Source organism: Herpailurus yagouaroundi, unplaced genomic scaffold (assembly GCF_014898765.1).
Source record: "Herpailurus yagouaroundi ecotype Mexico unplaced genomic scaffold, PumYag 198, whole genome shotgun sequence".
NCBI classification, from domain to species: Eukaryota; Metazoa; Chordata; class Mammalia; order Carnivora; family Felidae; genus Herpailurus; species Herpailurus yagouaroundi.
Genome location: NW_024412429.1, coordinates 27603572 through 27618597, shown reverse-complemented (window position 1 = coordinate 27618597; position 15026 = coordinate 27603572). Strand labels below are relative to the sequence as shown.

General features: G+C 40.8%; 2 protein-coding genes across 11 annotated transcripts in view; one reads left to right on the top strand and one right to left on the bottom strand.

Annotated features, from left to right (window-relative positions):
* Nucleotides 1-15026, bottom strand: part of NHSL1 (NHS like 1) — a 249591-nt gene that overhangs the window by 31616 nt on the left and 202949 nt on the right. For all 10 annotated transcript variants that reach the window (XM_040449049.1, XM_040449050.1, XM_040449052.1 and 7 more), the window contains exon 3: nucleotides 14391-14518. In XM_040449049.1, coding sequence (XP_040304983.1) covers nucleotides 14391-14518 — 128 coding nt within the window. The remainder of the gene's footprint in view (nucleotides 1-14390; nucleotides 14519-15026) is intronic.
* Nucleotides 11074-15026, top strand: part of LOC121013394 (60S ribosomal protein L17-like) — a 7844-nt gene continuing 3891 nt past the window's right edge. Inside the window, exons 1-2 of the mRNA XM_040449060.1 lie at nucleotides 11074-11664; nucleotides 13976-13982. Coding sequence (XP_040304994.1) covers nucleotides 11114-11664; nucleotides 13976-13982 — 558 coding nt within the window. The 5' untranslated portion in view covers nucleotides 11074-11113. The remainder of the gene's footprint in view (nucleotides 11665-13975; nucleotides 13983-15026) is intronic.

Genomic DNA, 15026 nt, shown 5'->3' with positions numbered 1-15026 from the left:
AACCATATGATCCTGTCAATCGATGCAGAAAAGGCCTTTGACAAAATCCAGCACCCTTTCTTAATAAAAATCCTTGAGAAAGTTGGGATAGAAGGAACATACTTAAAGATCATAAAAGCCATTTATGAAAAGCCCACAGCTAACATCATCCTCAACGGGGAAAAACTGAGAGCTTTTTCCCTGAGATCAGGAACACGACAGGGATGCCCACTCTCACCGCTGTTGTTTAACATAGTGCTGGAAGTTCTAGCATCAGCAATCAGACAACAAAAGGAAATCAAAGGCATCCAAATTGGCAAAGATGAAGTCAAGCTTTCGCTTTTTGCAGATGACATGATATTATACATGGAAAATCCGATAGACTCCACCAAAAGTCTGCTAGAACTGATACATGAATTCAGCAAAGTGGCAGGATACAAAATCAATGTACAGAAATCAGTTGCATTCTTATACACTAACAATGAAGCAACAGAAAGACAAATAAAGAAACTGATCCCATTCACAATTGCACCAAGAAGCATAAAATACCTAGGAATAAATCTAACCAAAGATGTAAAGGATCTGTATGCTGAAAACTATAGAAAGCTTATGAAGGTAATTGAAGAAGATTTAAAGAAATGGAAAGACATTCCCTGCTCATGGATTGGAAGAATAAATATCGTCAAAATGTCAATACTACCCAAAGCTATCTACACATTCAATGCAATCCCAATCAAAATTGCACCAGCATTCTTCTCGAAACTAGAACAAGCAATCCTAAAATTCATATGGAACCACAAAAGGCCCCGAATAGCCAAAGTAATTTTGAAGAAGAAGACCAAAGCAGGAGGCATCACAATCCCAGACTTTAGCCTCTACTACAAAGCTGTCATCATCAAGACAGCATGGTATTGGCACAAAAACAGACACATAGACCAATGGAATAGAATAGAAACCCCAGAACTAGACCCACAAACGTATGGCCAACTCATCTTTGACAAAGCAGGAAAGAACATCCAATGGAAAAAAGACAGTCTCTTTAACAAATGGTGCTGGGAGAACTGGACAGCAACATGCAGAAGGTTGAAACTAGACCACTTTCTCACACCATTCACAAAAATAAACTCAAAATGGATAAAGGATCTGAATGTGAGACAGGAAACCATCAAAACCTTAGAGGAGAAAGCAGGAAAAGACCTCTCTGACCTCAGCCGTAGCAATCTCTTACTCGACACATCCCCAAAGGCAAGGGAATTAAAAGCAAAAGTGAATTACTGGGACCTTATGAAGATAAAAAGCTTCTGCACAGCAAAGGAAACAACCAACAAAACTAAAAGGCAACCAACGGAATGGGAAAAGATCTTTGCAAATGACATATCGGACAAAGGGCTAGTATCCAAAATCTATAAAGAGCTCACCAAACTCCACACCCGAAAAGCAAATAACCCAGTGAAGAAATGGGCAGAAAACATGAATAGACACTTGTCTAAAGAAGACATCCGGATGGCCAACAGGCACATGAAAAGATGTTCAGCATCGCTCCTTATCAGGGAAATACAAATCAAAACCACACTCAGGTATCACCTCACGCCAGTCAGAGTGGCCAAAATGAACAAATCAGGAGACTACAGATGCTGGAGAGGATGTGGAGAAATGGGAACCCTCTTGCACTTTGGTGGGAATGCAAATTGGTGCAGCCGCTCTGGAAAGCAGTGTGGAGGTTCCTCAGAAAATTAAAAATAGACCTACCCTATGACCCAGCAATAGCACTGCGAGGAATTTATCCAAGGGACACAGGAGTACTGATGCATAGGGGCACTTGTACCCCAATGTTCATAGCAGCACTCTCAACAATAGCCAAATTATGGAAAGAGCCTAAATGTCCATCAACTGATGAATGGATAAAGAAATTGTGGTTTATATACACAATGGAATACTACGTGGCAATGAGAAAAAATGAAATATGGCCTTTTGTAGCAACGTGGATGGAACTGGAGAGTGTGATGCTAAGTGAAATAAGCCATACAGAGAAAGACAGATACCATATGGTTTCACTCTTATGTGGATCCTGAGAAACTTAACAGGAACCCATGGGGGAGGGGAAGGAAAAAAAAAAAAAAGAGGTTAGAGTGGGAGAGAGCCAAAGCATAAGAGACTGTTGAGAACTGAGAGCAAACTGAGGGTTGATGGGGGGTGGGAGGGAGGAGAGGGTGGGTGATGGGTATTGAGGAGGGCACCTTTTGGGATGAGCACTGGGTGTTTGTATGGAAACCAATTTGACAATAAATTTCATATATAAATAAAAAATAAATAAATAAATAAAGTTGCCTTGCTTTCGGACCTTAAATGCAATTTTTAAACCTGTCCGTTGATCAGTAACGTTCCCTGATACCCCATACCCTGATCCCAGAAGGAATGAAGAGTCACAAATGAAAGGAGAAACCACAATTCCTTGTGCCAGGTTACTTAATTTAGAAAGGGAAATCACTGGCCACACCAGCAGTTGTTGTGTAGATTTGGGATGCTGCAGACCTGCATTTCAGAGACTCCTAGGTCCTGTCTGGAAGCCAGACAAGCTCCCACCAGATGGACAGTGGAGCCTGAAACATGGTCTCTTTGGCAGGTGGCCAAGTTATCAAAAAGTGAGCTTAAATGTGAATCACAGATTAGCCCAGGCTTTTTCCTTTTTAATCTGCTATGCTCCTAGCAATTAAAAAATGTAATTATAATCAGAGCTAAATTTAGCATTCATTTAGGAATTATTACATGAAAATGAATGTAGAACAGATGAAACTATATAGAGTATTATTATTATTTTTTTAATTTTTTAATGTTTATTTATTTTTGAAAGATAGACAAAGCATAAGCAGGGCAGGGGCAGACAGAGAGGGAGACACAGAATCCAAAGCAGGTTCCAGACTCTGAGCCACAGGGCTTGAACTCATGAACTGTGAGATCATGACCTGAGCCAAAGTCAGATGTTTAACCGATTGAGCCACCCAGGCGCCCTTATGTAGAGCATTAGTTAAAAGAATACTAACATACACTCCACTCCTTTTTGCAGGACATTGACTCTGTCTTTGATGTTGGGGTTTTTTTTGTTTGTTTTGTTTTGTTTTGTTTCCCAGAAGGAAATCTGTCTTGGGTTGACTCTTGGTTTTCCAGATCATAGATGGCTTCATAAGGTGTCGAAACTTCCGCAGCCTTTTTTTGCCTATATGTGCTTCTTCTACTTTCAATATACTTAGACACAAAAGATCCTGACTTACTTCTGTTCTCTCCTATTCCCTCCCCGCCAACCCCAGGCTCAACAACAACAAAAAAAGCAGGGGCAGTGGAAATGGATCCATACGGAAGCACAGTTCTTGGCCCATCTAGCGGCTCCCTGATGGCCAGATGGTGGTGTCCATATCCACAATACTAAATAGCTTCAATTGTTCTTTCTCTCCCCATCAGCATATTAGTCCTTTTACCACAAAGCCAGCCCCTTTGTCATTATTACATGTTGGATTAAAATATTGTGGACTGAAACTAATATTGTGGACTGCATATTAAGGATCTTTTCCTTAAAAGAATGGAAAATACTTAAGACCTTAAATGTTTAAACTGATATAGTACTTCTTACTTATAATCTTTTCATTTTAATAAATGATATATACAAAATATATAACATAATGAATATTTCAGAACTTACCACCCAACCCGTGACTTATACAAACTATTACCAATAACTGCATCTACCTCAGTGCTCCTCCCGCTTTCCCCAAGATAACCACTGTCCTGAATTGTGTGTTAATTATCCCCTTACTTTTTGTTATATATGTACCAATATGTGTAACTTACATGTTTACTGACTTTTATAAAAATGGTTCACTCTCGGTGTTGTGTTATTTACTTATGTTTCTAAGACACATCCATGTTTCTGTGTGAGCCAACAATTCATTCATTTTACTGGGTATACATTGCATTCCAATACGTATTTATTTATTCACTCTTTTACTAATGTAAAAGACTGCTTCACTTTTAAGGGTGCCGAAGGTGTTCACTACCATGATTGTGGTGATGGGCTCATGTGTGTACACATATATCAAAACTTACTAAATTGTATAATTTAAATATGTGTATTTTATGTAAATTACATCTCAAAAACACTGTTTTAAAACCGAGATTTCAGTTTCAGTATTTTAAAACTATGTGATCTTATGCAAGCGATATAGTCTCTCCAAAATGCAGTTTCCTCATCTGTGTTATGGGTACAATCCAAGCTACTCTGCATGGTTGCAATAAGTATTAAATAGATTCACATATAGCATGAAGCCTAGTCTCTGGCTCCTGAACTTTTCCACATGTTGGGAGATACAGAGGTATACGGATAGCAACAAGACAGGAATGCTGTGTCCCCATGTAAAGGGGAAGGCAGATATGAATGGAGCCTTATTCCAGTTTAATGGGGTGTTTGCAACAAGAGACACTGGAACAGTTTACTGGTTTGAATGCATGAAGGTCTGGAAAAGTGACAGTCCCCAGGCTTCTCATTCCTGCTTGCAAGATACAAAGTAACCAAGGTGTCCCAAACTGGGAAGCACTGAACACAAGGAGCTAGCATAGACTCCTCTGGGTTTCCACTGTGCCCTGGAATTACTCACAGAGACCCAATACAAATGACTGCACTAGAGTCATCTAGGGCATGGTTTCTAGACCATAAACCATCCTAGGCCAGGCAGTATGTCTGTATACTGAGACGAAGTGGTACTTAAGTGGTTTTTGAAACAATGGTATGAGTGAATGAATGAATAGCAGACAAGTCAACAGTGGAATGAAAAATGCCAACAACAGGCTTAATAAGAAGGCATTTGGGGAGTGTAGTAATCTCCCCCTTTTGTTTCACCAACATGGTGCAAGGAAGAGAAATGGAATATAAAGTGGAGGCCCTACATTCGCGTCCTCCCTGATGCATTCTAGCCATGTGGTCTTGGGAAAGCTATTTCATAATTCTGAGTCTTGGTTTCCAGATCATCAAAATGATAGCAATGAGGCGTGCCTGGGTGGCTCAGTCAGTTAAGTGTCGGCTCTTGACTTCAGCTCAGGTCACGATCTCACAGTCTGTGAGTTCGAGCCCCACATCGGGCTCTGTGCTGACTGCACGCAAAGCCTGCTTGGGGATTCTCTCTCTCTCTCCCTGCCTCTCTCTCTCTGCCCATCCCCTGCTCATGTGCTCTGTTCTCTGTCAAAATAAAGAAATAAACTTAAGAAAAATGATAGTAATGATTATTAAAATACTTCTTCCATTGGAGTTCCTGTGGGGAATGAGATATAACTTGGAAAAGTCTGGCAAGTGTTCTAAAGTAAAGTTAGTGCTAGTATGACCTCTAGTAGTTCTATTTAGAGATAACCAACAAAGACACAACAATGGGAAGTTTGTTAGTAGTTGCTGAAACCTCTCAAATTTGTTGCTTCAGGCAGGAAATTCTTTGCAGAAAGTCTATAATAAAAGACTTAGGGGGAGTGGGAGAGTGGCCAAATTTCATTGTCCGTGGAGTCCTTTTCTTTGTAGTCTGGTTTGAAAACTCAAGCAGTTTAGTAATACTGAACTAGCCATTATTTGAGCATATTCTATATGCCAGGCACCAAGTGAAGACTTTCATAAACATTAATTCCTTTCAACCTCACCACATCCCTCCCCAAGGAAGGTAAGGTGGCTGTGTAACTTATGATCAAAACCAGAACTCCTCTGAAAGTGAAAGGGGGTGTTATTAATAATTACGCAGGACAGCAGCTGTAATACAGGACTGTCCTGAGCAAACCAGAACATGGGGCTTCTAACTCTTTACAGTGAGGAAACCGAAGCTCATGGAGAGAAGCAATTTACCCAAAACCACTCAGCTTCAACAGGTGGACAGGCTGCCCCAAACCGGCGATCTCAAGCATCATGTTATATAAGCCTCCGATATGTGCAATTACAGAGCAAGTCTACTATCCCTTTTGTCTTTTCAAAGTCCTCCTTCAATTGAAGTATGTCTCATCAATGAGGACTAAAACAGAACCTGAGATGCTAGTTCAAAGAATAACAGGAAACAGAAAATTTCAGGTTACATCAGTACCATAAAAGCCAACCTTTTATTGCCATAATCCCAGTCTAATTTACGTGTTTGGGAGTTAATTTTACATAAGAGATTGAGCAACTCATAACTGACATCCTTTCTGCTGAGACAATGGGGCCTCTATGAATGTTTCCCTGATTCAGTGAACATATCATCAAACATAACCTCCAACAATGGCAGTTGGGGAGATGCCCTATCAACTCACTGGAAATATTTTGGCACCCATAACTGAACTTCCTGCAAATACCTGAAAAACCTGTTTGGTAGTACCTGGTACACACTGAAAACCGAAAGAACACACACACACACACACACACACACACACAAAAGGCTGCGACTAGCATAATACTAAAGCACTGACTTATTCTCTGATTTCACGGTTGGAAAAAAAAAGGTGTTCTGTGAGATTTCTAAAGCCCTTTGCAGACAGCATTTCTCTCATGCAAGTTTATATATAACGTATATCATTGGAAATAGTTATTTTTCTTGCTACACTTTGAAAGATACATGTGGAGATAATTAGCAAAATAACATTCCTTATACCATAAACAGGAGTCTTGCTTCGTAAACGTGTTTTGCATTAGGATAATTATTCTAGAACAATTCTCTAGAATAAACACCCGGAACAGATGTCCCCTAGGTTCTTCTAACGTATGTCTTTAGCTTTTACCTTATCAGCAGCTCTCCTTTTAGGAGCGTGCTTCTATCCTAAGCACATAATAGATGCTTCCTATTGCTGAATGCAAATCAGATGCTTTTCATTCTGTGTACCTCTTTCCAGGTCAGAGCATTTGTAGTCTAAGCGTTTGTTAACTTCTGTGTGGTCCACTGCTCTCCTCACCATACCCCAACTCCTAACCACTTACCTAGAAAATACAAAGTAAAGGCTTTCCCCAGCATTTTCCCTCAAATTTGACCTCTACATACTCTGTATCTAAAATAACCCCAACTGTTAAAATGACTTTTAAGAGCCTGCATTGCACTTAAGGGTCTTGGCCTTAACACGGAGACCATAAACTGCTGGCTTGGAGCCCCTTTTATAGTTACTGAACTCCCACCTGATTTCAAATGTCAACTCGATCACGTACTAAATCCCATGAAGATTTGGGTAGACTTCTGGTCTCTATAGTCTATGTTTAATATTCTGTCCTGCTGGTCTGTACATTCAGATTCCACACTGAGCAATTCTTGACTCTTTTTAGTACCTGGTGAGGCGAGTAGTTCTCCTTCCTCATTGCTCCTCTAGGTTACAGCTTTCCCCGCTATGACCCTTAGGTCCTCTCTGGTCCTTCCCTTTCTCTGTCCATCCCCCAAATCACTCTTAAACCAAAACGAAACTAAACCACTCAACATCTTATTGGTGTTGTGTTAATTCTATAAGTCAACTTGGGCAGAAATGACAGCTTTTTGATACGGAGTCATCTCATCCAAGAGCATAAGAGAGAGAGAGAGAGAGAGAGAGAGAGAGCCAGTGCGCAAGAGCAGGAGAGAGAGGCAGAGGGAGAGACAGAGAGAATCCCAAGCAGGCCCCGCACTCAGTGTGGAGCTGACATGGGGCTGGATCCCACCACCCTGGGATCGTGACCTGAGCTGAAATCCAGGGTCAGATACTCAATCGACTGAGCCATCCCGGCACCCCATCTGCCATTACAACTTTAAATAGATTTTTCCTATTATATCTTGTAATTTGCTTTTGTAGATATGAAAAGTTTTGGTTTCCATACATCAACATCATACCTTTCTAGGTCATTGAAGTTTACTGTTGCTAGCAGTTTCAAATTTTTATTTTCCTGGAGTCACCAAGTATACAAACATATCATGTACAAAGAATGATAATTTAATTTCAGTCTTCCCTTATTTCTGAGCCTCTTACCCTACAACTTTTCTAATTGTTTTGGCCAGTTCTTCCCATACAATGTAATAATAGTGACAAGTGAATGTCCTGTCTTACGTCTCATTCTAAGAAGAATGGCCCATGGAATAGCATGTTGGCTTTGGTGACAAGGCAGATACATTTTAAGGTATGAGTATCTACTTGTTTCTATATTATGGAGTGTTTCTTATCAAGAATGGATGTTGAATTGTTTCAAATACCTTGTCACTATCTATGGTTTTGATCCGATCGTTCTCTTCAAATCTATTAATATATTAACATGTGATTAGATTAACTGATACTGAAAATCCTTGCATTCCTATTGGGATAAATCCAGGTTCATTTTTAAACATCTGTCTTGTAACGAGCTGTTAAATTATGTTTCCTAACATTCTACTGTGACTTCTAATGATAATATTCATGAGTGGGACTGGCCAGCTGATTTTCTACTTTGTGTGGTCTTTGTTAGGTTTGATCTCAGGGTAAATCTAATTCGTTTGAAAAAAAAAAATCACACCATATCCTTCTTTTTTTTTTGCTCTGAGAAAGTTTCAAGCATTGGATTTACTTACTCTTTCTATTTTCTTTTCCTTTTGTTTGTTTCAAGTTTTTATTTAAATTCTAGTTCGTTAACACATAGTATAATCTCGGTTTCAGGAGTAGAATTTAGTGATTCATCACTTATATATAACACCCAGTGCTGGTCACAAGTGCCCTCCTTAATACCCATCACCCATTTAGCCCACCTCCTGCCCACCTCCCTTCCAGCAACCCTCAGTTTGTTTTCTAAAAGTAAGAGTCTCTTATGGTTTGCCTCCCTCTCCTTTTTCCCCCTTTCCCTATCTACTTACTCTTTAAAAGCTTTAGTGGAACCCTCTCTATGAAACCATCTGAACTTGATGCTTTTTGTAATTTGGTCCAATTTTTTCTTTTAAATGAGCTTCATTTTTCCACCCAGTTTTATCGAGATATAATCAACATAAAACATTGTGTAAGTTTAAGGCGTATAATGTGATAATTTGTTACATGTATATACTGCTAAATGATTGCCACAATAAGACTAGTAAACACATCCATTACCTCACACAGTTACCATTTATTTTGTCAACCTGGTGTGAATTTTTGACAAAATTTCTCTATTTTTCAAATCAGAAATCAGTCTGTTAAAATACTCCCTCTCTAGAAGTTCTAGAGTCAGGTTTGATATATTATATAAATTAGAAAATCAGTTTCAACATTATCTCAACATCTTCCATCTAACACAAGATGGTACATACAACTTTTGTTCCTAATCATAAAGTCGTCTGCTTAAAAATGTTAGTGACTTCCATAGGGCACCAGCGTGGCTCATCTGATTCAGCGTTCAATTCTTAAATTCTGCTCAGGTTGTGATCTCATGATTCGTGGGATTGAGCTCTGCATCAGGTTCAAACATGGAGCCTGGTTGGTATTCTCCCTTTCTTTCTCCCTTTCTCTCTCTCTCTCTCTTCCATTCCCCCTCACAATAAACAAATAAACATTAAAAAAAAATATGTTAGTGACTTCCTATTAGCTATGCAATAACACCTAACTCCATCACTTACCATGGCTCCCCTGTCATCCCACCTCAGCCTCCTTCCACCACTACTCCTGTTAACATTCTTGGTGAACTCAGTATCCACAGAGCGGATCCATCCCTCATCAGTCTTTCACGACCTCACCTCCAACGTGCCCTAATGACCCAGTCTCAGAAACATGCCCTGGACTTCATCATCGCATAACATCAGATATGGGATTTTAGTAGGGGCTCTATAATTGATAAATCTGTAGTATTTACTGAAGGTGTAAAGAGAATAAAAGCAGCAAGAATGTGCCCAACATTTTTGGCTTCAGCATCTGGTAGAACGGAGTTATACGGTTTACGGAGGTGGGGAAAACTATGAGAGGAGTAGGTAGGGATGTGAGAATGAACATTTTGGGATTTGGGTTAGGTTTGAGATGCCCATAAGATGGACAGTAAGCAGCTAAATGCATGGGTCTGGACTGGCGATAGAAATTTAGGAAACTTCAGTGTCTGGAATTTAAGGCCATGGGTCTCAGTGGGATCACCCAAGGATTAAGCCTGCTTCAGAGGAGCAGAGTCAAACCAATGTTTAGATATATGGAATAGCATCCAACCATGACTGAGAAGCACTGGCTAGTGAGGCAGGAGGAAAACCAGGAATGTGTGGTCTCATGGAAGCCAAGTATAGAAAGTACTTGAAGAAGGACAGTAAACTATGTCAAACACTGCTGAGAGGCTGAATCGGAGGGGGGCTGAAAACTAACTATTAGATTTGGGCAAGATAGACGTGATGAACAGACTTAACAAGACTGATTTCAGGAGCGTGCTAGGGATAAAAGTTTATTTGGAGGGGGTTCAGAGGAGATTGTGAGAAAAGGCAGTGTTGACCGCAAGTCTAGACAGTTCTTTGGAGGAGTTCTATTCTAAAGACCTGGAAAATATGGCAGAATTTGGACGGGGGTGAAAGGTCAAAGGAGGGTTTCTTCAAGATGAAAGACAAGGTAGTTTGTTCATATAATGAAGACTTCTGATGCAATAAAGAGAGAGAATGGATTAGGGCAAAGAGAAAGGGGCAAATTGCAGGGATGAAGTTCTTGAGAAGTTGGCCTTAATCGTTCCACTGAAAAAATACTGAGTGTTGACTGCATGCCATGCCCTAATCTAAGCACATGGGTGCAAACAGGGCAGAAAAGAAGCAAGGACTCTGCACTCATTGCAATGGCAGGAAAGGGTGAGTAGATGTAGGCATAGATGCAAGCCGTTCAATAGGTTTGGTTGTGAAAGGATATGCCTTCGGACTGCTCCCCCCGCCCCCCCTTCACCCCACAGTGCAGTAGATATCACAGATGGTATCTGAGAGTAAAACAGAAAACATGGTATTTGGAGATTTGAGAAATATAATTTGGGCAGTGGAAGAGTGAACTGATGAGCTCATATGTTAGGACTGCTGGCACTTTAGGTCCGAGGTTAGGCATTTATAGCACAAGCAGCCAGTAAAACCTGGTGTTTTCCTCTCGCCTTGTTTAGTGAGCCAGGCTTTAAGCGCAGAGCAGAGGTAGAGCGGGATTCAAATGGGATTGGGCTCTTCCCATAAGCGGCCTGAGGTGATCTCTGAAAATGGTTCGCTATTCCCTTGACCCGGAAAACCCGACAAAATCATGCAAATCAAGAGGTTCAAATCTTCGCGTTCACTTTAAGAACACACGGGAAACTGCCCAGGCCATCAAGGGTATGCATATCCGAAAAGCCACCAAGTATCTGAAAGATGTCACTTTGCAGAAGCAATGTGTGCCATTCCCACACTACAATGGTGGGGTTGGTAGGTGTGCCCAGGCCAAACAGTGGGGCTGGACACAGGGTCGGTGGCCCAAAAAGAGTGCCAAATTTTTACTGCACATGCTTAAAAATGCAGAGAGTAATGCTGAACTTAAGGGTTTAGATGTAGATTCTCTGGTCATTGAGCACATCCAGGTGAACAAAGCCCCCGAAATGCGGCGTAGAACTTATAGGGCTCATGGTCGGATTAACCCATACATGAGCTCTCCCTGCCACATTGAGATGATCCTTACTGAAAAAGAGCAGATTGTTCCTAAACCGGAAGAGGAGGCTGCACAGAAGAAAAAGATATCCCAGAAGAAACTGAAGAAACAAAAACTTATGGCCCGGGAGTAAACTCTGCATGAAATACATGCAAATAAAAGTAAAAACAGAAAAAACAAAACAAAAAAAACAAATGGGATTGGGATGTCTTCAGGAAAGTGACAGAAGGAGAGCGGGGCCATCAGAGTGCCAAGTATGCACAAAGAAGTGAATATAATTGTGGGTCCTGTCATCTAAGATGGGGAAAGATAACTGAGGCTGTGAAGAGGGTAATTTCTCACGGGGTCAAATAATTTTTGAAATGGGATTCTAGAGAGATCAAGCTGGAAAGACAATAAACAAAATTATCCCTGACTCTTCCTTTCTCCCAACTTCAGCAAATTCTATAGGATCCACTTTCTTTTTTTTTTTTTTTTCCAACATTTATTTATTTTTGGGACAGAGAGAGACAGAGCATGAGCGGGGGAGGGGCAGAGAGAGAGGGAGACACAGAATCGGAAACAGGCTCCAGGCTCTGAGCCATCAGCCCAGAGCCTGACGCGGGGCTCGAACTCCCGGACCGCGAGATCGTGACCTGGCTGAAGTGGGACGCTTCACCGACTGCGCCACCCAGGCGCCCCTATAGGATCCACTTTCAACATAAGCCTAGAATCTTCTCCGCTGCCACCCTGGTCCCAGCCCACATCAGCTATATCTTGCCAGGATTACTGCAATGGCCTACTGACTGACCATTCTACTTCCATTTTCAACTCCCCACAGTCTTGCCTCCATATAGTAGCCAGACTGCATCACATAGTAATTCAGACCACCCTGCTTACCACCTCAGTTCCTCCAGTGTCTCCCCACCTCCCCCAAGAACAACAAATCCAAAGTTCTCACCACGGCCGGTCAGGTCCTTCCTATGTGATCTGGTCCTTGGTTGTTTCCCCAAAGTCATTATTACCTCTCTCCCCCTTGTGCACCGCAAGCCACTCTGGTATCTGGCTACTTCTCCCACAGGATTAACCACACTAGGGTCCCCAGGCCTTTGTACTTACTATCTCTTCTTCCCAGAAGCTCTTCCCAAAGATATTCCCATGTGGTGTTCCCACACTTCATTCTGAGATCTGCTCTAATGACACCCTCGGAGAGCCCCCTCTTGAAAACTCAATCTCAAATAGCAGCCCGTCACTCTCAAACTCTTACTGCCAGTTTATTTTTCTTCATAATGTGCATCACCACTGTGTTATATTATACTTGTTTACTGCTGTTTCCCCACTGAGGAAAGGTAAGCCTGTGAGATGCTGGATATGTTAATCAACCCGATTGTGATGGCCATTTCACAAAGAAAACGGATGATTTAAATATGTACAATTTTATTTGTCAATTACAATTTCAATAGGGTTGAAAAGTTAAATAAGAAGAGAACACAATCCTCACCATATAACTCACCTTTTGATTTTTATTTTCCTTATTCATATCAATGAGAAAAAAAAAACCTTAAAATTAAAAACCAGATCAATTTTGAGGTAGCTCCTTTTCCTACTACATTATTTCCTAATACAGTATTGTGTATTTTGAGTCCCAGAGGACTAAGCTAATAAGGGAACATACTTTTTTTTTTTAATTTTTTTAATGTTTATTTATTTCTGAGACAGAGACAGAGCATGAGTGGGGGAGGGGCAGAGAGAGAGGGAGACACAGAATCCGAAGCAGGCTCCAGGCTCTGAGCTGTCAGCACAGAGCCCAACACGGGGCTCAAACTCACAGACTGCGAGATCATGACCTGAGCCGAAGCCGGACGCTCAACCGACTGAGCCACCCAGGTGCCCCGGGAACATACTTTTAAAGAGATAAGAAAAAATATTCTCAAATAAAAACCTGGGTTTTTATTCGAAGACTAAAAAATTATGGTAGTAAATTTCCCATTTTTGATCAACTGTTATCCACCCTTTTCTCTGATGTTATTTATGTGGGGAAGGACAATAAATTTTGACTAATGTTCTCTAAGCAGTAATGCATTTATGCATTGACCTAATTCTACTGAAATTTCTTAGATTAAAAAATGGTTTCTAAATCAACACGTGTCCATCAAACTTTAAGTCCATAGTACTAAGTAGAATGAATTTAAAAAACCCATATGAGTCAAAATCTCTCTACATTTTTATCTGCTCATGGGGCTTCTATTACTGAGAAAATATATTTGCCTTAAGTAGTTTGTACATACTACAAGATATGGCATGAGAAGAAAGGCAGCCAGGGTAACACAGCATCTCCAGGTGAACTGACCAGTGCTATAATATTAAGTCAAAGTGCTGCTTCTGTTCAATCTTTCTGAGAAACACTGACTGCTTGTGAAACAGTGACTTTTGCCTGTTATACTTAGAGCTCTTGTTTTAGGATCTGAGTGGGTTCTTGGTCATGAGAAAAAAAACCCAAAAAACAAAAACAAGACCTTCAATTTTTCTACCCAAAAGAGAATATTCAAAATGCACAAATATACTGACTGATTGTGACCCTTTAATGAATTCCTTGAATCCTAACCTTACCTTTTTTTTTTTTTTTAATTTTAGACCAACTGTGACTTGCGGAAAAGTTGCAATCATAGCGCTGAGAATTCCTGTGAACGCTTTACCCAGCTGCCCACAGTGTTAACATGCTAAATAATCATGGTACCTTGGTCAAAATTAAGAAATTGAGATACCATTATTAACTGAAACCCTATTTTATTCTGATTTCACCAGTGTTTCAACTTATGTCGTTTTTCTGTTCTGGGACCCAGTCCAGGTTCCCATGTTGAATTGGGAAGCCTTACCTTTTGATCTGTTTCTTCATCTTCGTTTTGATAATCATCGCAGAGGGGGTTGGTACTGGCTGCAAAGGTCGGCCCCTGGGAGTAGTACTGTGAACTTCGGTAGCCATCCCGCCTCAGCTTATCACATTCTGCAGAGGGTACAGGCCAGGGAAGGGGTGGGGGGAGGAAGGGCGTAAAAAACCAGAATTTGTTTGCTTCTCTTTATTTACCTTTTCTAGCAATATTTTCCTAGGCGTAAGATTTCAAAATAATCATACTATTAATAATGAAAATGATGATCAAAACAACTAAGAGTTAGTAGATTACACACTACATACCATGTTCAAATGCTTTAATGGGATGATTACCTTTAGACTTCACAACAACCCTCTGAGTCAGGTTTAGAGTAATTAAATTATTTTCTCAGTAAATGTTATACAGATAAGCAATGGACTCAGAATATGAAACCAGGTTCTTAATTACTGTAATTGTTTATGCACAGCAGTGGATGATGCAACTGCTCATCAAAAAATACAAAACTTCGGGGCGCCTGGGTGGCTCAGTCGGTTAAGCGGCAGACTTCGGCTCAGGTCACGATCTCGCGGTCCGGGAGTTCGAGCCCCGCGTCGGGCTCTGTGCTGACCGCTCAGAGCCTGG